The 22,958-nt window shown below is 41.5% G+C and overlaps 1 protein-coding gene across 3 annotated transcripts in view; it reads left to right on the top strand.

Annotated features, from left to right (window-relative positions):
* The window catches only part of chd5 (chromodomain helicase DNA binding protein 5), a 51,688-nt gene that overhangs the window by 1,597 nt on the left and 27,133 nt on the right, over nt 1–22,958 (top strand). For all 3 annotated transcript variants that reach the window (XM_023291620.3, XM_023291619.3, XM_023291621.3), the window contains exons 2-15: nt 5,309–5,460; nt 10,813–11,031; nt 12,333–12,451; nt 13,021–13,262; nt 13,363–13,475; nt 13,658–13,784; nt 14,115–14,281; nt 17,462–17,680; nt 19,432–19,638; nt 20,118–20,329; nt 21,570–21,701; nt 21,927–22,035; nt 22,323–22,514; nt 22,733–22,933. In XM_023291620.3, the coding sequence (XP_023147388.1) occupies nt 5,309–5,460; nt 10,813–11,031; nt 12,333–12,451; nt 13,021–13,262; nt 13,363–13,475; nt 13,658–13,784; nt 14,115–14,281; nt 17,462–17,680; nt 19,432–19,638; nt 20,118–20,329; nt 21,570–21,701; nt 21,927–22,035; nt 22,323–22,514; nt 22,733–22,933 (2,411 nt within the window). The remainder of the gene's footprint in view (nt 1–5,308; nt 5,461–10,812; nt 11,032–12,332; nt 12,452–13,020; nt 13,263–13,362; nt 13,476–13,657; nt 13,785–14,114; nt 14,282–17,461; nt 17,681–19,431; nt 19,639–20,117; nt 20,330–21,569; nt 21,702–21,926; nt 22,036–22,322; nt 22,515–22,732; nt 22,934–22,958) is intronic.

Raw genomic sequence — 22,958 nt, 5'->3', positions numbered from 1 at the left:
GTTAGTTGGTAAAATCCTAGTCACAGTGTTTGGCAGGCATGGCTGCAGATGACATTTACCAAAGCCACTAACTGTGGTGTCCATCATGTGCTGAAAGGAGACGGCTCCACCAAAAATCTATCCCCTGCTTTGGTCTAACCAGCTCCTACACTGCTACGGTTCTTGGACCAGGTGTGTCAGGGGCTGAGGTGATACACTGGCCTGCTGTTGCATCCAGCAGTCAGGATCAGTTTTGCACAGCTGGATTCACAGATTTTATTTTTTATAACTTGTCCTGTGCATCTGATGTTTTGATGTGAAGGGCAACTTAAGAGATGCTGCTTTGCCCTCTGCTTCATTTTCACATCACAACATGGAAAAGTTTTGTGCTTATAACATAGATTGAGTCTGAAATGAAGATTGGGAGCAAAACATGTACTGTTTTCTTAATTTCTCTTATGAAGTGTTGCTTAATGTCAAAGTGTTACATAGAATGCATTTGAAAGAACCACATTTTACTGAAAATGAAAGCACTTCTGGTTTGGAATGAAATAACATTTAAAGGCTGGCAAAAATGATGAAATGCCTTTACTGAGATGTTTGTTTGGTGTTTGGTGAGCAAATGTCACATGATTGAGTTGCCATAGTGCAGCTCTTGCTCATTTTCATGGGTGTTATAAAGCCCATGAACATCTAACGGCTGTATATTTTGTAGGAGGCAAAATAGTTACAATTTAGCTTGCTTCACAGACACTTAAATTGTAACCATTTCTAAAACAATAAAGGACAGAATGCCATATGGTCTGAGTGTTGTGTTCTCAGCATTTATGTGCGATAATCTCACATTTTCTCTGTATATGCACAATATTTCTGATACGACAGGTTAATACCTGGAAGCTTCCATGTGAAGGCATTGCAGCAGGGAGAGAAAAAGACAGAGAGAGAGAGAAAGAAGGGTAGAAATGGAGGGGAGTTGAAGCATCATCTGTGACTGCCAGCCATAGCCTGAGGGGGAACACAGCCACTGATGTGTGTCCCCAATAACCCAGTAGTTGGTTAAACACATATGAAAAAGGAAAAGGTGCAATTGATTATGGCAGGTGAGTGAAGACATGTAAGCAGTAATCCAATTTGAAAAAAACATTTTCAAGTGTCAGTTGAAATTGCTTCAAACTGTCTTGACGTGTTTTGGTATTTTTGTGTTGTAGGCTATCAAAAAAATCAAAGGGACTCTATGGCACTATCATCCATAATGATAACACACTTTGCAGCTGTGGATAAATGTATTGAAAATCAGACTGATTTGTATTTTTTTTATGTCTAAATGAAGCTTCTTGCTGATATATGAGCACTAGTCACGCTATTCAGATGGTATGATTTTCTTATCATATCACTGACTGTGATTAAATGATGGAAATCCATTGTTATGCCGCTGATACAGGAAGTAGTTTTCAGACACTTTATGACCTCATCTGCAGGCATCAAAGTGAGAGACAAAGTCAGGAATCCAGGTCAGACTTTTTCCCAGCATCAAGATGCTTCCATGCAATTAAAACGCAACGATGTGGAAGGCCATCCTATGGGGTACTCCAGACCCCCTAGATGTTATCCCATCACAGCCTGTACTTGTTGTGGCACATAAAGAGTCCTAAGTCCCTTTGTTCCACTCTGGGTGCTTACACTGTCACAGAATGTTCCATTGTGTTTTCTGTTTTAATTGCTTTGTTCTTCCCTAAAATTGAAAGATTATCTTGGGCTTTTGTGTTCCTACAAATGTTATCCCCAATTGGAAAGGGGTCTATTTTTGGATCGCTCACTGTGAAAGTTGACACAATTTTTCCTGCTGCGCGTGCACGTCGCCTAAGCATAAAAGATGCTTTTTTTTATTTGCAGCTGAACAGCACAGCATTACAGTCTCTTTTGCATCTGCCTTATACTATGAACTTATAATAGATATGGTTTTAATGATGCTATTTAGGCTCTGTCCTTCCATCACTTTGATGATTACATTTTCTAATAATAGTCCATGGACGTCTTTGTCTGAAGGCACTGGAAGCCTGAGCTATAAGCACCTAATCAATGACGAAAGGAAACTCTTTGGCCCTGTCTTTCCTGCTTTGTGGGAAGCAGTGCCGGGCAACATTAAGTGGGTATTTCCACACAGGGGCCAACAGAGAAAGGACTAATGCGCTTTCCTGTAAACTCTCGCTTCCTCAATTGGGAGTCGCTCATGAATCTCCCCTCTAATGGGTCAGTCCGATGGCCAAGCCCTTGCAGGAAGGTCAGAGCTGTGTCTGTGCCATCGTCCACATTTTTAAAGAAGGTTTCTTTGCCAAGTGGAGCTTTAGTCATCTTTCAAACAGAATCTGGTGCCAGACCTCCATGTGTCACATGACTGAGCAGCCTCCCCTCCCTTCCAACACCTGGCACTGCCTGGTCCACTCACCAAGCATAAAGAATATCTTTCCCCTGATGGCTTTTCCCACAGGTGCTTCACAGGCCATTTACTGTAGGCAGGGTTCAGATTATAAGACAATGCAACTGTTGAACACAGACATTTTTTTTCACTCCTCTTACACCAAAAGATATATTACTGAGAGATCATTCACTCATTATTTTTGTTTGACTTTTTCCGTGAAGCTCTATTCCAGCACACTACAGTCACATTTTTGCAAAACTAAAAAACTGAGCAGCAGCTGTGTTATTTTTTACAGTTGAATTTATGGAGACATGAATGTACGTACTGTCTTTAATAGCAAACAAGCCAGTATTTTTTTAGGTATTTACTAATGCTGGTGCTGGAGCAAATGCCTGAAAGTCATCAAAATCAGAAAGGTTCAACCTTTGGGAGCAGTGAATGTCTGTACTGAATTTTTTAGTAATCCATTCAGGAATTGTTGGGAATTTTCAGTCTACAACCAACTAAGAGACTGTCAATGCCATCCCTAGGGCTTTGGGACTAGCATGGCTAAAAAGTACTGCTCAAAGTGAATTAGGTGCTTATGATCGAATCATTTAAACCCTAACACTGCATCACCGCTGTCAAGTTTGATTGATTTATTGTACAGGAAGCAGAGCAAGGGACACACAGCCTGGCATCATCTGGTGTATCTAATCAGAGATGTGTGGTCAGCCTGTCATTCATTGTTCTCTCATCGAAAACCCCCCCCCAAAAAACAAGGGCGGCAGAGTGACGGATTGTGCGCTTTGTGTAACCCAAAGCCGTCTCCATTTGCATCTGAGTCGTGTCATCATCTGTGTGTCGAAGAGAGATGTGAGGCTCATTTTGCCTAGCAGGCAGCTAACATACGTCTGAGACATAAAAGAGCTTGCTGTTTGAGATACTGAATGCATAAACTGTGGGCTTTATTTAGAAAGAGGGACAAAAAGTGGAGGGAAACGTGAGTCTGTGTGAGAGGCAGAAAGAAAAGAATGAGAAACATAGATATCAAAGTAGTGAATCCCAGTTTTAACTAATGTCAATCAGCAGCTTTACTGTGAAATATTTGTCACGTAGAGCTCAAGTTATCCCCAGTTAGCACTTTAAAAGGGGTGACACAGCTTATCTTGTCGTCAGGGGTAGCAAAATGAGCTTGACGTTGCCTCTGATTAAAGCTTTAAAATCAGTATACTGTATGTGCGTGTGCAGAGTACCTCCTGTTAGCTTTGCTAAATAGAGGATAAGTGGTTGCTGAGATTTGTGTGTCTACTACAACGGAATCCCTCCTCCCCAATCTCTCACTCCAGCTACCCAGGGGAGTGGTAGATTGCAGGGCTAGTGTTGGCAGATTGACTCTGATACATGTGCTGCATATTTCATGCCCTCTAGTCTGTCTGTGAGACAGAGAGAAGGGAGACATGCAGATAGATAGACTGGAAGAGACAGAAAGACAGTCGCAGACAGAGCGAGAATGAGATCAGATCGATCTTTACAGGGCGGATGCATCCTGTGTGTGTTTCTCTGCGTCTCTCTTTATAGTGATGTATTGTTTGGGACTGCCTCTCTCCCTTTCTTACTCCTCTGTGACCCACTGTGGCATCAGTGAAGTCTGCTGCACTCAGCAGTCAGCACGTTTGTACACAGCAGCTTTGAGACAGTACAGCTGACAACCCGCAGCAGGTCGCTTTAGTCCCAGCAAGCATTAAAGGCAGAAGATATGCTCAGTATACCTCAGTGGTCCTCCAGGGAGTTCCCATTTAGCGGCAGGGCACGCACTCCATTTATTTGTGTTTTGATGGGTAAAGTTGATCCACACTCAATGATGTGTGATTATGAGGTTTGTTTTGCCAAGTGCTCCTGTTGGTCTGACGTTGATTCATCGGTTTTATTTTTAAAACAGGCTAACTGACTGTTTTGCTGTGCTTTGACTGTACACTAGGCCTGCAATTAATAATTAGTTTCATCATCAATTTCTTTTTCAGTGATAAGGTTTTCAGTGAAATGTCAGAAATTTTACAAAAAGTCTATTCTTGCAGAGACCAAGGTCCTGTCTTCATCACTTGCTCTGTCTAACCAACTTGAAAATCCAAAGGTGCTGGATTATAGTGAAACATAACAGAGAAAAGATGCAAACCATCACATTTCAAATGGTGTAACCGGTAAATGTTTGTCATTTTTCAACTCTGCAAAATCCACAAATCAGTCAGTTATGCAGTACAGTGTAAAAGCAATCCAGATAATTATATGACCCTGTGACACTAAGATAGTGATCATGTCAAATGATGTAACTGCTAAACATCAGCTTCGTATTATCACTGTGGGCATGTATTCTAATGGTGAGTACTACTGTCTTCTGAAGTCTTATTTATTCATATACACTACTGTTTAAAAGTTTGGGGTCATCCAGACAATTTCATGTTTTCCATAAAAACTCACACTTATTCATGTGCTAACATAATTGCACAAGGGTTTTCTAATCATCAATTAACCTTTCAACACCATTAGCTAACACAATGTAGCATTAGAACACAGGAGTGATGGTTGCTGGAAATGTTCCTCTGTGCTCCTATGTAGATATTCCATTAAAAATCAGCCATTTCCAGCTAGAATAGTCATTTATCACATTAACAATGTCTAGTCTGGATTTCTCATTAATTTAAAATTATCTTCATTGAAAAAAACTCCATTTCTTTCCAAAATATGGACATTTCTACGTGACCCCAAACCAATGAATGGTAGTGTAGGTTTATTACCTGCTGAATTATCTGTAGACTCATCAAACTCAATGGTATCAATCAAACTTTCTATTTTTTTTTCATTTTAAATACTCTCTGTACGGTGTATTGCATTGTGCTTCGACATAGGTAATGTGTTTGCTTCTGTGTCCAGATGAGGATGACGAAGGTGAGCGCAACACCGTTCCGCTCACGCCCCTCGACAGCTTCTTCTCTGATGACGACTCCCTCAAACAACAAAAGAAGAAGAAGTCCAAAAAGATGAAAGAGGGGAAAATGCCCAAAGTTAAGAAGAGGAAAAAAGAGGTAATGCGTAAATTCACACTCAGCACCATCTGTCATGACCTCAGACACAACAGCTTGGCAGGCATTTTGGCTCAAGCTGTACCCTGCGTTTTCTGTTTCTCAAACTGTCGCTCTTTTGATGTCTCTGCAATTGGATCAAAGGTGCGTTCTGATGAATCCGTGGATCCAGCCTCTGTAATCTAAATGAGAAGCAGTGGACTGTCTCAGGCTTAGGGGAGATTGGCAGTGGTGCCGCCGTCGATGCCAGTGTAAGCTGTGGGCACCAAGTGCCAGTTTAGAGTGTAGATTTGTGCCTGTGGTGCTGGTGCTGATGGCAGGGACTGTAGGTCAGAAGCACAGCATTTTTGCCAAGCTAGCAGTGGGAGTCAGAGCTGTGACAGAGTGGTTTTGACAGCTAAGCTTCTCTAGCCTTTAGTCTCCAACATTTAGACAACAGGTCTGAAGTGTGATTTGTTCTCAGCGTTAATGTGTTGTGTTGATTTCAATCCTACTTTTAAAGTGAACCTACACTGCTTTTGCTGAACAGTTCAGCTTTGGCCACAAGTAACAACAGGAAAAGCACTCCCAGAGCACAGTACTCCACCAAGGCTGCTCAGCTGTTGTATGATTTCCAGCGGATGAAATCTTTAAACGATTTGTGGTCTGCAGCTGTCACTTTGTAGTAGGATCGCAATCATGTGATCATCAGCAGGCAGCTGACGTAGTGTTCACTTGTAATCATAGTTACAGTGACACCATGCCGCTATCTCGTAATGATACTGAAATCTTTGATGAATCCATGGATCCAGACTATAGCCACATCACTGCAAAAATCTGATCAATTGGTCCTTGTGTCATTTCTGACCTTCCCTGAAAATCTCATCTAAGTCCATTAGTCTGTTTTTGAGTAATGTTGCTAACAGACAGACAAACCAGCAGCGATCGTCACATAACTCCACTGCTTGGCAGAGTAAAAATGGAACAGAAATTTGAGAAAGTTGATTCTAACTGAGGACTTCATGTCTTAATACAATAGATAATGTGAGATTCTTTATTAAATCCTATTAAATCATGTATGAAGCATCATGACCCATTTATAAAGCCATTCATTCATGCTTTTAAGCCATTAATAAACAGTGTCTTCCTCTGTCTTCTCTCTTAATACTCACTATTTAGCATAATCTTTTCAACAATAGTTACAAACAATTAAGCAACAGCTGTAAATGTTTATAAATGAGTTTTGGATGGATTTCCTGATGAATTAAAGAGCTTAAAAGAGTACAACTTTTTACTGACTGGCACCTCGAAAGTGATTCTTATTAATGGCTTTAAATGGTCTATGACACGTTAATAAATAATGAATGAAACTGTAAATATCCTTTTATAAAGAGTGAATTATCGGAAGGTTTGGATTTAGATTCAGTTTAACTTTAGTGTCATTGCACAAATACTAAGATAATAAAGTGCAGTTGAGCATCTATGTTGAAGTAAAATGAGGCTGTAAGGTGCATTACATACAGTATGGGTACAGACAGTGTGGTACAGTATGGACACACTGTCTGAGAGTTCAGTGAGGTGACAGCTGAGGAAAGAAGCTGTTCCTGAACCTGCCAGAACAGAGATTTCTGGCAAACCCAAAGTTGTCCTTATTAATGGTTCAAAAATGGCTTTTGACACATTAATGAATAACTCTGATCCCTTTATAAAGAGTGAGTTATCAGAAGGTGGTACCATTGTTTACTGCCATAAGATACTATGACTTGTTATTCTAGACAAAGCAAGGCTGCAGGAGCAAAAATTTAGCAGTTTTATTAAAAATATTAAAATGTTAGTTACAGAATATGTTTCAACATTGGAAAAACAAAACACTAAGAAGAGTTAATGCTTTATACAGCTACACAGGATGTTTGGGTGATAATTTATCTGTCGGTTTCTAACCTTTTCTATTACTCACTGTGTGCATGCATTTGATCCACCATTGCTACATGGCATTGATTAGTGCACCATTAATGGGTCAGCATCTCATGAGGTCGTCTCTTACACTGCTAGATCTTCATCTACCTTTAGTTTTCCTAAAAGTTTGCCAAACCCAGAAGCTATAAGCAGTAATCCATAATTACAGGAATTCACTGTATTCCCAGTGCTTTCTCTGGCTGTGTTGGCGATGGCTTTAGCAGTGTCAGTGGCATGGCCAGGATGTTCCCCTCTACTGGCTGGAGATGCCAGCAGTGCTGTGAGGAGCTTGGCTGGCCAGCCTGCCACCCGGCCCTTTGGCTGCTTGTGGTAAACACTGAGCTCAGGGTCTCATTGAGCTAATGAGGAGGGGGGGGGGAACTCCCTCTGACACTCTCCCTCACACACTGACTCCGTGTTCTCCTTTTTCCTCCCCGCCCTCTTGTCTCACTCATGCATCACCTCATTTTGCCTTGATTGTGATACCGCTGCCTTTGCATTTTTCTTTCTTTCTTTCTTTCTTTCTTTCTTTCTTTCTTTCTTTCCTATTTTTCCCTCTTCCTTGTCCTCCCACTGAGGAACCGCTGGTACTGTAATTCACTTCCAATCACTCCCCAAAGGTTGGTGTCAGACAGGGGCCAAAAGTCAGTTGGGGTCAGACACTGTCAGCTGCATATCCCAGTCTGAGGTCGCAGCAATCGGAGGGAGGAACAGTAGCCAGGCCTTTTTGTCCTTTTTGACAAAATATCTGTTCAATCAAGGGATTTGAATTTATGGAAAACAGTTAGATTGATTGGAAAAAGAAGAGGCTGCAGTTTGGCCACAATAAAACCTTCGTGAAGCTGTGAGGCAGATGCTTGTAGCTTGAACATTTTTGCTGAAATACAGTCAGTTTGAGATGAGCCTCTGTCTTGTTTTTATAACTTCAATATCCTCTCTGGGATTGTGAGTCAACAAAGAGCTGTTGCTGATTTTTGTTTAAAAAAAGAAGAAGACGCCATGTTTTGGAACCATAAAGAGTATTTTTTAGAAGTATTTTTGCTGAACAAGATTTTATTGAATATCCACTTCTTTGCTCATTTGATATTTTCTGTGGCGTCCACTGCAATCTCCTAAGGCAGAGCCATTATGAGGAAGCATCTAATTTGATTACGTTATCAGCGCTTATCTGATTTTCTTCCCTCTCAAAGTAGAGACACCCTCTTTGTTACTGTGCTATTTTGTCTCTTTGCTTCTGATGATGTGTGTTTAACACTGAACTCTGGGCCGCCACGAGGTTGTTGCACAGCTCCACCTCGTCTTTGCAGTTGCTGTCAATAGTGGTTCTGCTTCTTTGCTTTTTCCCTCTTCCATCACCATCTCCACCCCCATCCCCCATCCACAATCTTCAATTTACTCTCTCTTTTTTTCTGTCTCTCTCTCTCTCTCTCCTTCTTCTTATGCATAAATGAGATTTGTCTAGACGGGTGCTGGAGCACCGGCTCTGCAACCACAGGCCTCTGCATAACAAGCTCGTTATGCAAACGTGTCTGATTGGATGGCACCGTTCCATTGGCTGCCACTGAGATATAGTGTGTGTGTGTGTGCGTGTGTGTGTGTGTGTGTGTGTGTGTGTGTGTGTGTGTGTGTGTGTGTGTGTGTGTGTGTGTGTGTGTGTGTTTTGTGAGGTGAGGTGGAGGGGGGAGAAAGAGTGAGTAGCAGGATAGAAAGAAAGAGTGAGAGAGGAACGAAAAGAAAAGGGGGAGAAGTTAAGAGATAGAGTGAGAGAGAAAATAATGGGGTGGAGGGGTGAGGGAGGGGAGCTCTGAGATGTGAAGGAGAGAAAGTGAGAGGAGGAGGAAGGGAAGAGGAGAGGGGAGGACTGTGAGAAAGAGACAGAAAACTAGAAGGAGAGAGAGAGAGAGAGAGAGAGAGAGAGAGAGAGAGAGAGAGAGAGAGGGTAAGAGAGAGCTAGAGCCAGACACTGCTCAAATTTGGTCACCATGGCAACACAGCCAGGCTGCTGGTAGGGTTGGCGGGCGCTGCGGCAACGTGAGCCTTTCCACTGCGCTACAGAGCAAAACGCCTGCAAGTCTCTCTATGGAGCCACGCAGGCCTGCTGAGCAACAGGCAATGAGCAGAGCACAAAGCTGCTGTGCACTAATTTTACTCCACTGCATGTGCACACACATGTTCACTCGCAGAAACACACGTATGTACATATATCTTTACACAGAAAGAAACCCTAACTAAAGGGAGGTTCAAAGAATGATGCACATGCACAGACATATGCATTTAAACACATTGAAACATCACAAATATGCATGTCTAGATCAGAGGAGAGGAACACACCCGTTCAGAAACACATGCACAAATAATAATTTAGATGCACACTTGCACACACCTGCTGCTCGCAAAAGCACAAGTAATTAGGGGAGAGGTGCATAATGAGAGAAACAGCAGACACGCTTCCGTCTCCCTCTCTCTTTTTTTTTTCCCCCTCTCTCACACACATATGAGCACGAACCACTAGTGAATTTTGTTCATATGCGACACTCCTGATCACACAAACAACACCTGTTAACTGTTAAATCCATATAGCCTTCCAGATGTCTCGTATTAAACAGGCAGGATGCAGCTCAGTCTACAGATCGGCTCTGAGCTGTGATTGGCTGCGCTGCCTGAGGTGTTCTGTTTGTTGGTTTTTTTGTTTATTGTCGAAAGGTGAACATAAATCCAACTTGACTCCTCATCCGCTCACTCCTAACCGACTTGTAATAATATATATTTCATCGCAGGCAGAAGAATTATCACTTTAGCAAAGCAGTGACACTTTGAAATGATGTAATTTAATTTATGCAAATGCCATCAAGTAGAAGCTTTTATCCAGAGTACTTTATAGTACACTGACAACATATGTTTTTAGCGTGGGTGGCCTCTGTGGAAGCTCTAATCTCGAAGCCTGGCAAAAGTAAATGCCATGCTTATTTGCCCTATCAAGTTTCATATTTTAATTATTACACCCCCCCCCCCCCCTTTTTTTTTTATCACTAGATGTGAAATTAGGTCTCAGAAGACAGCTTTTAAGTGGAGATAGACTTCCTTTGTCATGGTATTAGTAAAATTTAGACATGGGATCTAGTTGTGATCTGGGAAACTGGCTTTGATGCTAGCTTTAGTCAGTCACAGTCATGCCCTGAGGTACAAAAGCTGAAGTAAGATTCAAAGCCAGATTCTACTTGTCTACATTTATAAAAATAGCTGTTTGTCAGCAGCTCTGCACTACAAAAAGAAATAAGGAATGCTATGCTCAAGAAATGTGGCCTGAGTGAAGTTTTCATTCAGTATCAACATAGATGTCTTTGAAGTAGAACACATTTTTATCTGTGTAACATATCAATCCATGTCATGTAGACCAATAGAGGGTATTGCTTTGCGCAGGGAGGAATTCAGGCACGAGTCGACAGTGACCTGGAGGAGACCTCAGAGGTGGAGGAGGAACGGGAACGTCCAGAAATTGGCTCTGAGAGCGAAAGCAGCACCTACGGGCCCACCAAAAAGAAGAAGAAGAAACTGAAGGAGAAGAAAGAGAAAAAGCCCAGGAAGAAGAAGAGAGATGAGGATGATGATGACGATGATGATGATGACGGCAACATGAAAGTAAGCCAGGGTTTGCAACACTGACACAGACCATGTCTTGTAGTCTACTGGGTCAAATGGAGGGCTTATATGTGGGTACAATTACCAGAATTTTTCCTGTTATCAGTGTTATTCTTATTTATGACAAATGACAATCTATTGGTGCAGAGACATCACCCTCTTGATAGCCTAATAGTAATTTGATTTTAAATATTTTTCATGAACCTTGAGGACATTTTACAGAAAGACAGCCAACATAACAGAAACACAATGATATCAAAGCTTAGGACAAATTCATTGTTAAAGGCTGAGTAAGCCGTTCCTGAGATAGTTTGTGCCCCTCCCTTGAATGCTCCTTCACAAGCTTTGCTCCCTAAATTAATGGTTGCACATTGCCATGGCAACAACACCACCATCTTGGCTAGCTGACTGAAAGAGGAATGTTCCAGCCTTATTCAGTCTCTTTCTCATAGCTGAAACAAAAATAAACATTCTATTACAGTATAAAATATAATGAAATACACAAAATGGAAGCATAGGAACAGCATCCAAACAAACTGGAGTAAAAACTAGCCAGAATTTGTCGTTTACAATGTTATTAGTGACCGGAAGAATGATCCTGATCCTGCATCAGACACCATCCTTTCCCCAGTTGAACTGAAGCTAACACCTATATAGACCTGCTGCTGAGGTTGATGTGGAAGTTCCAATGTTGCAATGAGAGTCTTGATCTGTGTCTGTGTGGCGATCCATAGCACAAATGCCACCTATTATTGGTTGCCTAGAATAGTTTTTAATGAAGAAATCTGAGCCACTCTGTTTGCTAGCAAAATCTGAGGAGACTCTCATTGGATTTGACAGAAAGTGTTTTGGAGTTGAATGGCTTACTCCACCTTGAAATTTAGATTTAAAATTAAGCTCATTGGACTGCATGGCAGATTTAGTCAGTGAGAATGTTCCAGGTCTATTAGTAGCATTAGGTAGAACTTTCACAAATTCTTACTGCTATCAAAAGTTTCATTAATATAGAGTTTAGACTCTTGGTTTATTTAAATACATCAGGGACAATGCATGAAAAAGTAGACTAAAACCATGAGGTTGCTCTACCTGGATTATCTCCCTACTTAGCTAAGCAATCTGTTAGTCCAACAGTCCAACAAAACCATGCAAAGGTCCTTGGTATTTTGGTTGACCATTCCATGACGGTGTAGGATAGGCGATAAACAGTTAAAAGATCCTTAAAGAGAAATATTTTGAAATATTTAGGCATTAAACACCATTTAACATCTGTGTCATGATCTTTCTCATCCATCTGCCTTCAGGAGCCCAAATCATCCGGTCAATTGATGCATGAATGGGGTCTTGAAGACGTTCAGTATGGCTTCACCGAAGACGACTACAAAACCATCACTAACTACAAGGCTTTCAGCCAGTTCCTCAGGCAAGCATCTAATTTTGTGTCTGGATTATGTTCTTGTGTTAAAGTGCTTTGTTCTGTTTCAGGTTCTCTGGATTGTCATCCCTCACCGAGAGTCTTCCAGCAAAACTCCACAGTGAGACAAGAGTGTGGTGTGACGAGCAGACACTGCTTTTTTTGTTTGAGCTAGAAAGCTCGGCTGTTGATATAAAGAGTCTGTCTCACCTGGGGCTGTCTGGCTCAGCTAAGCCTCTGCTCTGACAAAGTGGAGCATGAGCTCCTGCAGTGCCCCCTGTGTGTAGTCAGCTGCTTACTGGATGCTTGTGACAGCCGGGAGGCTGTGGGACTCAGTGCTCTGACCCACTATCTTTCACAGGCCAACACATGCCAAACCTCAAGCTGTTGCCTGACAAATCACAAACATGACATACACAGCAAAGCAGGGAGAGCAAAACTTAAGGGGCAGTGGAGTGTCAGCAAATCAAGACCCAGTTCCCTCCAGTGCAGAAGGGAGTAGAAATTATATCAGCAAGAATGAAGTGTGACATAATAAAGCTGCCGTTGTTGTCTCCTCTCCCCCTGGTTTTTCTCAGGCCTCTCATTGCCAAGAAGAACCCGAAGATTCCCATGTCTAAGATGATGACAGTGTTGGGGGCCAAGTGGCGAGAGTTCAGTGCCAATAACCCGTTCAAAGGCGCATCTGCCACCGCTGTGGCCGCCGCTGTGGCTGCTGCCGTGGAAACGGTTACCGTGGCACAGCCAACGTCTGTCAGCAGCAGCCAGCTGAGCTCTCCGCTAGGGCCAATCAAAAAAGCCAAAACCAAAGAGGGAAAAGGTAAGGCCTAGTGAACTGTGACAAAACACATATTTTTAGGAAATAATAGAAAGAATGCAACTCGGTTGACACATCTGATGTGTAAATCTGTGTGTTGCAGGACCAGGAGTTAGAAAGAAAAGCAAGACTGTGAAAGAAGTGAAGAAGAAACCCAAGCCGAAGAAGACCAAATCAAAGTCAGGCCAAAGTGGGAAGAAGAAGAAAACATCCTCAGTATGTCCTCTTATTTTACAGAACTGTTTTCCTTCAGCTCATTCATCCTCTCAGCTTCTCCACTGTGTATTTTCAATGACATCAAAGTGACCAGGCTGTTTGCTGCGCTTTCACTCAAAGTTGGTTTATTTTAAATCTTTGTGTAGCTCTGTGCTCTTTAGTTTGTGTGTTTGCTTTTCCAGAGTGAGGAGGACTTCCTGGAGGAGTCAGACTTTGATGACATCAGCATCCACAGTGCCTCTGTGCTTTCTGATACCTCGGGGGCTGCCACGAAGAAAAAGGCCCGACGTGGGCATAAAAAAAGGAAAAGTATGTTTACTGTCTTCTCTTGCCATGCTCTGTGGTGTGGTTTTCCCTCCACAATCCCATTGAAATCCCCCAGAACCCAACTGTTTGATTATGGGTAACGAGGAAATTAAAATTTATTTCTTTAAGCTTTATTTATTTTGGGAAAGCTTTCTGAAGACAGATGGTGTTTCGCAGCAGCTATTGTCCTCACAACCACGGATTCTTTTCCACATTTAGAGGCCACTTGTGATAGTGTGTAAATACTGCAAATCTTATACTGTTGGTAACTGCATTAAAGGGACTCTCTGGATGTGTGAACTGCATGTTTAATTATTCCTTTATCTTCTGCAGAGGAGGATGGTGATGGCTACGAGACAGACCACCAGGACTACTGTGAGGTTTGCCAGCAGGGTGGAGAGATCATCCTGTGTGACACCTGTCCCAGAGCCTACCACCTGGTCTGTCTGGACCCCGAGCTGGAGAAGGCCCCTGAGGGAAAATGGAGCTGTCCACACTGTGTGAGTAGATATGGTTCAGTGCGTGTTTGTGGGGCTTTATGGAGTTTTTATACAAGTTTAAAAAAAAAAAAAAAAAAACTTTTATGGCTTTATTGATAGGTGCAGTGAAGACAGACAGGAAAGGGGGGAGAAGAGTGGGGGGAAGACATTCAGCAAAGGGCCGGGAGTGGGAATCGAACTCGGGCCGCTGCATCGGGGACCAGCCCCCTGTACATGGGTCGCCTGCTTAACCTGTTGAGCTATACAGGCACCCATTTATACATGTTTTTGTCATATTTTGACTGCTTAAGGGCCAATTCCTGATCCTTTTTTTTTGGTACTACCTTGGTTGACTAGGAATCTGATGCTATACTATGTAACAGTGCAGCCTGGACATTATATTGGCAGAATTAGCTTGAGGTATATAGACTTATATAGACATTTATCATCATTTCACCATCAAGGTGAGAGACAAGATAGAAATATGTGATCAATGCTGTTTGTCTGCAACACTCCACAAAAAACTGCAAAGCCAAATTCAATAAAACTTGTTGGAGAGGTGAAGCAGGGGCAATAGAAGAACCCATCAACTTTGGTGTGGTCTGGACCACTGTTGTTAAAATTGTGAGATAGCCTTGGTGGAAGATGTGTTTTGGGATTGCATGAAAATATGTTTTATTAATTTTTATTTATATATTTGAGACATATAGCATAGCAACATGTTTTATGTAGCGATGTACTGATCAAGTTTTTTTTTGCTACTCATCTGAACTTGTTATTGAATATTTAGTATCTGCTGATACTGAGTTGGGGCTGCACAGTGGCTCGGTGGTTAGCATTGTCACCTCACAGCTTCACAGCTGGTTTGCTTCCCGGCCTGGGCTTGGGATCTTTCTGCATGGAGTTTGCATGTTGTCCCTGTGCATGCGTGGGTTTTCACCGGGTTCTCCGGCTTCCTCCCACAGTCCAAAAACATGCTGAAGTTAATTGGTGATTCTAAATTGTCCAGAAGTGTGAATGTGAGTGTGCTTGTTTGACTCTTTGACTCTAGCCCTGTGACAGACTGGTGACCTGTCCAGGGTGTCCCCTGCCTTCACCCTAAGTCCGCTGGGATAGACTCCAGCCCCCCCACAACCCTAATGAGGATTAAGCGGTGTATAGATAATGGATGGATGATACTGAGTCCCAATCTGATACCAGTTTACTAGATAATACACACTTCAAGTACATATATATTATTATTAGGTACACCTTGCTAGTAAAAGGTTGGACCCCTTTTGCCTTCAAAACTGCCTTAATTTTTGGTGGCATACTTTCAACAAGGTGTTGGAAACATTCCTCAGAGATTTTGGTCCATATTGAAATGATAGCATCACACAGTTGCTGCAGATTTGCCAGCTGAACATCCACGATGATAATCTCTCGTTCCATCACATCCCAAAGGTTCCGTTGGATTGAGATCTGGTGACTGTGGAGGTCAGTGGAGTACAGTGAACTCACTGTCATGTTTAAGAAACCAGTTTGAGATGACTGATGTTTATGATATTCAGTTGGTACTAAGGGGCCCAAAGTGTGCCGAGAAAATATCCCCCACACCATTATACCACAACTAGCAGCCTGAACCAGTGATATAAGGCAGAATGGATTATGCTTTCATGTTGTTTCCGTCAAATTCTGTACATCTGAATATCGCAGGTGAAATCGAGACTCATCAGACCAGGCAGTGTTTTTACAGTCTTCTATTGTCCTATTTTGGTGAGTCTGTGAGAATTGTAGCCTCAGTTTCCTGTTCTTAGTTGACAAGAGTGACACTCAGTGTGGTCTTCTGCTGCTGTAGCTCATCTTCTTCAAGGTTGAACGCGTTGTGCATTCAGAGATGGTATTCTGCATTCTTTGGTTGTAACGGGTGGTTATTTGAGTTACTGTTGCCTTTCTATCATCTCCAACTAGTCTTCCCATTCTCCTCTGACCTCTCGCATTTTCGTCCACACAACTGCAGCTCACTGGGTATTTTTTCATTTTCGGACCATTCTCTGTAAACCCTAGAGATGGTTGTGTGTGAAAATCCCAGTAGATCAGCAGTTTGTGAAATACTCAATGACCATGCCATGTTCAAAAAAATCCCCTTTCTTCCCATTGTGATGCTTGGTTTGAACTTCAGAAAGTTGTCTTGACCATGTCTACATACCTAAAGGCACTGAGTTGCAACCATGTGATTGGCTGATTAGCTATTTGTGTTATAATGAACAGTTGAGCAGTTGAACAGGTGTACCTAATAAAGTGGACAGTGAATGTATGTGCGTAACAACTTAATAGGTCTGCAATGCATCAAGAAAAGAAGTGCAATTCTCCAATCAGGCTGTTCCTTAATGTTGCATAGATGATCATATAGAGTGCAAACATTACAAGGGACTATTTGATTGCTTTCCAGTTTAAAATACTTTCACACTGCAGGCATTTGACCCTCGTCCTGCCACAAATTCTGCTCTCCTTCCTCGCTCTACTCCAGTACGTCACGATAATGCACCTTTAAGCTGATTTGCCAACTGCAAATCAGATCAAAAGAAGAAGAATTGTGACAGCACACATAAACAAAGAATCAGGCTGAGGTTCGTGCTCAATAAAGCCAATACCAATTAATTAATAAATACCTTGATCAAAACTGTTAACAGTTTAATTCAACACAAAAAATGTGTTACTTTCCATTGTAGTCATTTTTAAGCCAAGAACAGGAAAAGATGTGTAAGGATAAAAAAAACTAAATAAAACAAAACGAAACAAAGGTTAAAGAAATTGTGACCCTTGGTTAGGTTCTTCTACCCAGACTGAGAACCACTGATCTGGTAGCTGTTGTTAATTCTTGAGTATAATGACTTTTGATCTATTCTGTGTGTCTCTATATCACATACTGTTTGTGCATAGTTTGCATAAAGTCTGTCAAATCAGTGCATTAAAATGTGCCTTTCATGATTTTCAGTGCATGATTGATGAATAAATCAAGACAACAGACAACAAAGCTCTGCTCATGCAGCCTTTCAGTCTCAGTAACTCCAGTATGTTACAGAGTTTGCTTTAAAAAAAGACAGAGACTATGTAAATAACCAGTACATATTCTGTAGGTCATCTTAACCTGTCTTCTAAACTGGAGTGATAAGGCTCAGCTCTACTCTCTGACATGCTCACGCCAACGGTATCTCTCAGGAGAAGGAGGGGATCCAGTGGGAGGCCAAAGATGAGGAGGAGGATGAAGAGGAGGTTGCAGGCGAGGAGGAGGATGACCACATGGAGTTTTGCAGAGTGTGTAAAGATGGAGGAGAGCTTCTGTGTTGTGACACCTGCCCGTCATCCTACCACATCCACTGCCTCAACCCACCACTTCCCGAGATACCGAACGGGGAGTGGCTGTGTCCTCGCTGCATGGTGAGCTCATATCTGATTCAGTCTGTAGAAATAGTTAAAACGTGTACTTGTCCATCAGTGGTAGAAGATTGCAAACGATATAAAGTTCACATTACTCGTCTTTTCCTTTTCCCTTGTAGTAGTTTATAACACTTAGTTTAAACTTGATCTTTTGTTGTTGGGATCCAGGAAAATGACATCCCAGTGCTACACTCTGTGGTGCCACCCCTGCTATCTGCCAATTCTTTGAATCCAATTATTTGAATTATACCTCATACATCAAAAGTTGCTACTTTTGTTGCTTTGAAAATGTTCGTTTTCCTTCTTTTCTTTCATAGTCAACACATTTGCAATGTCAGTTAAATTCACAATTAAGCTCTTTGAGTGTCACCCTGAAGTAGAGTGCTTCGGTTTTTGTGTCAGAACTCAAGCTACGGGCCAAATTGTGAAAAGACAGATAATAGTTACTGAGCAATTTATTTCATCATAAGCAAGTTGTCTGTTTAATTACAGTGTATTGTCTCTGATAAATGAATGAATCAAGTAAAGTGAACAGATTTGTAAGAAAGTGCCAGTTTAACCAGAGGGAAACTGTGAAGCTGCGATAGGCACAAATCTGGTAATTTAAAAAAAAAAACAACAAAAGAAAAACATCAGATTTTGAAAATGCAGGCCTTATCTTGCAGCTCTGTCGTAAACAGAGAGAAGTGTGGGCATATGTTATACATGGGCTTCATACACACACACAAAACAAGTTGGATTGAAATGTTTTTGGCTAAACCATTGGCAATATGCAGCACAGCCACTCATCACCATCTTCCATGGCAAATCTACCTACCTGACCTAACCAACAGATTAAGATATTGCAGGAAAGGGAATTTAGCAGATTTTCTGTCCAGGAGACAAATGGCAAGCTCAAAATATAAGTTACTGGATCATATATTATATGTACGATATGTAAGATACTGGATGCAACTTATATATTACATGTTTTTTTTGTATTGCTTTGCAGTGGATGCACCTTTTGCTCATATGAGAACAAAGACTTTTCTTGCATGAATCAGGTGTTATAATAATAATACAATAACTTTATTTATATAGCACCCTTAAGAACAGCGTTAAAGTACTTTGACAGTTAAAACATGCAACATAGATAATCAAGTAAGATATAGGAGACAATTCAAAGCAGTCAATTAAAATAAATAGTAAAAATTACAGTAAATTAAATGAATAATTAGTTAGATTACCGCACATTTCAAACAAATGAACTAGATAGTTTGAAAATTAAAGAATAAGATTAAAGGTTAAAATTACAAGTCGAAAAAATTGCAAATTAAAGAATTAGAAAGAGTTGCACCATCTGAAAGGATGTGCACATGCATTTGCATTTATAGAACAACCATCAGGAATGACCACTCTGTTTGAAAAGACCTGTGAAGCTTCCCGTCACAGGCTAGATTTTCTAAAACCTGAAAGCAGAACCAGGAGGAAGAAGTCTAATTTTCTCTCAGGCCACATGAATACAATATGCTGACAGGTTATTATGACATATTTGACCAGTGATACAAAAATACATTGCTTACCCTAGCTTTAAGTCTTTTAACTTTAAAAAAAACCAAAACATCTATACAGTTTGGTTTTGGAACTTGTAGCAGTTTGAGCTGTCCCATTACCTTGTGTGTTAATATTTTTGCAAAGATATTTTCTGCATTGTTGCTTCGTCACCAGCTTACAATTACTTCATATATGACAGCACCCTCCTCTTCTCTCAGTGTCCTCCCCTTAAAGGTAAAGTACAAAAGATTCTGCACTGGACGTGGGGAGAACCCCCGCTGCCCGCTGAGCTGCCTGCAGGCCCCGATGGAAAGCCATCTGATCCGCTGACCAAGCCCCCACTCAAGGGCCACCCAGAGAGGGAGTTCTTTGTAAAGTGGGCTGGCCTTTCGTACTGGCACTGCTCTTGGGTCAGCGAACTGCAGGTGAGGTACCAGTAGCAGGTCCAATCTCCAATTAACATTTCTGCTCTATTTGGCCACAGCAACTATGCTTCCTCTTTGTTAATCTAATAATTTCAATATAAAATGACAGTGTGTGCTCCTTTAGCTGTTTGGTTTCAATCTTCACAGGTATGTCCACATTCCACTGTCAGACCATCCAAACTGCAATCACAATTAGGAAGTAATTCAGAACACTCCAACCTAACTGATATATAATTTGGGGAGGAAAGAACAATTAGCTTTTTTTCAGATTTGACCACGGAGGAGTCTTGTTTCTTAGCAGACATGACAACTATCTTAATTTATTTTGTAGCCACCTTCTCTTCATTAAATCAATTCTGGAACTTTGCGTGGTTGATTAAATTAGTCTCAAAATCATAGACTGATAATACGTTGCATAGATCCAAAGTGATGCTTGAATGAAACTAACCAGAATGGGCTGCTGTGCTTCCTGTGTGCAGCTGGAGCTTTACCACACGGTCATGTATCGGAACTACCAGCGTAAGAACGACATGGACGAGCCTCCGCCGTACGACTACGGCTCCGGAGAGGAAGAGCTGAACAGCGAGAAGAGGAAGAGCAAAGACCCCCAGTATGCCGTGATGGAGGAGCGCTTCTACCGCTATGGCATTAAGCCAGAGTGGATGGTTATCCACCGGATACTCAACCACAGGTGGCCGCTCAGTTACACAAACTCTTCCATGAGGGTTCACAAGCTGACATCTGCAAAATGTCACATATTTTATAGGCCTGAAATTTTCAATGTGAAGCTGCTGCTTTGAGTCTAGGATGGTTTATTCTTGATTTGCTTAGTCTTTTGCTTAGTCTTGCATATAACTATATAAATGGAGATTTTTCCTCATAGCACAGCACTAAAATGGGACATGCTTGGTCTTTAAATCAGATTTTTGTTACATTTCACAGTGACATGCAGCATTTTTTGATATTTCTCAAGACTTTTCAGTTCTGTTTTGCCTCCTGTCACTTATCACTTGTGCAGCCACTATATTTTATTTTTATATATATATATATATATATATATATATATATATATATATATATATATATATATATATATATATATATATATATATATATATTCCTACTATTACTGAAATTTCTCAGCATATGTGTGTGAAGCTTAAATGAGTCTTTCATGTGATTTTATTGCTCTGCCAAGGAGGTGGAGCAATAAAATCTGCATACGTTTGTCTGTCTGTCTGTCTGTTAGCAACATTACTCAAAAAACCGATTTGGATGAAATTTTCAAGGAAGATCAGAAATGACACAAGAGACCAACTGATTAGATTTTGGCAGTGATGCGGCTCATAGTCTGGATCCACAGATTCGTTTAACATTTCTGTATCATTGCGAGATAGCGGCACGGCATCACTGTAACTATTTCTACAAATGAACCCTGCGTCGGCTGCCTGCTGATGATCACGATTGTGATCCTACTACAAACTGACCATTACGGACTTATCGGGACTTTTCCATCGGAAATGATACAAGGAACAATTGACTAAATTGTGGGGGTGTTTCCGAGTCCCATCAATTTCTGCCACTCGCTTCATATTTAGGTCACGCGATTTGGTATCCGTATTTGACGTACACATGCATAACACACGCCTGTACTCACCACAAGGTCATTTTATTTGTGGGTACATCTATATTAAATTACCACATTCTATAGTGCCGTGATTTCTGCCACAAATTTTTTCAAAATTTCAGTTGTCGAAAATGATACAATGACTTAGCAGCCTTGGCGTACTCTCTGTGTGCTTTTCTTGTTTGTGATGGTGTCATATCAAATTAACAAATGTACAAAAAAAAAAACCCTAACTGACGTGTTTTAAATGTCTGATTATTGGTCAGTCTGTTAAACCTCTGTTTCTGCTTCTTGTTCTCTGTAGTTTTGATAAAGATGGTGATGTGCACTACCTGATCAAGTGGAGAGACCTACCTTATGACCAGTGCACCTGGGAGGTGGATGAGTTTGACGTCCCAGAATATGACAGCCATAAAGCCTCTTACTGGGACCACAGGTTGGTTACCAGCATCTTGTACCTTCTTTTACCCCATAGTTGTTTCTAAATCTGTGAGGAGGACAGTGAGAATGCACAAAATAAGTAGTTGCACGCAAAAATAAACAAAGCCATATGTCTACATCTGCTGCCGCCTCCCTTCTGCCCTGCACTCAGTCTGTGATACCCTTGTTTGAGACATGTGGCATCATATAGAATTGCTACTGCATTTTTTGTTGTTGTTAGAGAACAAATTTTAGGGGAGGATCAACGCCCCCTTGTGGTGAGGAAAGGAAAGAAACTCAAAGACGACCATGCAAAGAGGGAGGTCCCTCCTGATGCTCCCATCATAGACGTAAGTTGGAATATTCAGATGCACTTAAGTCACAGAGGTCCAGTAATTTGCCTTAAATACATGCTTCTTAGACTGCACTGTTACTGGCTGCTTGCTACAGCAGCTTTCTATAGCGAATATCTTAAAAGTAACAATGCAAAGCCAGTTTATCCTGGTTTATTAACAAATGTGCTGTACTTTTATTCTTACACTGTACATATAATTTCTATTTGCGCTACATGTTACCAAATTTGCTGATTTTACCAAAGTAACCTCTACAAGATGTTACCATATTTTCACATTACCAGCCGACCATCAAATTTGAACACCAGCCGTGGTACATTAATGCCACTGGGGGAACGCTGCACCCGTACCAGCTGGAAGGCCTGAACTGGTTGAGGTTCTCCTGGGCTCAGGGCACAGACACAATCCTGGCTGATGAAATGGGCCTGGGGAAGACGGTGCAGACAATAGTGTTCCTCTACTCACTGTATAAGGAGGTAAGACATATATCAGATTTTGGTTCCCTGAGTGCAATGAAGAAAGCGCATGCCAGTATTACCAGTTGTTATAAATATATAAATGGTAATGTGGACTTTGAGGACTTTGATGAAATCATCTTGAGTGATGAGAAAAGCAACCATTGAAACCAGCAGTGTCTCTTCTTCTGAGATGTGCTATAAGAGGAGCTTAGTCATGTCTTTCCCCTCTCTGTCAGGGTCATTCAAAGGGGCCCTTCTTGGTGAGTGCGCCCCTCTCCACTATCATCAACTGGGAGAGAGAATTCGAGATGTGGGCTCCAGATTTCTACGTGGTGACATACACTGGAGACAAAGACAGCAGGGCGATCATCAGGGAGAATGAGTTCACCTTTGAGGACAGCGCAGTGAAATCAGGACGCAAGGTGTTCCGTATGAAGGTACCGTAGCTACACCATACCACAC

This window comes from Amphiprion ocellaris, chromosome 5 (assembly GCF_022539595.1).
Source record: "Amphiprion ocellaris isolate individual 3 ecotype Okinawa chromosome 5, ASM2253959v1, whole genome shotgun sequence".
NCBI classification, from domain to species: domain Eukaryota; kingdom Metazoa; phylum Chordata; class Actinopteri; family Pomacentridae; genus Amphiprion; species Amphiprion ocellaris.
This window is presented reverse-complemented; position numbering and strand designations above follow the sequence as displayed.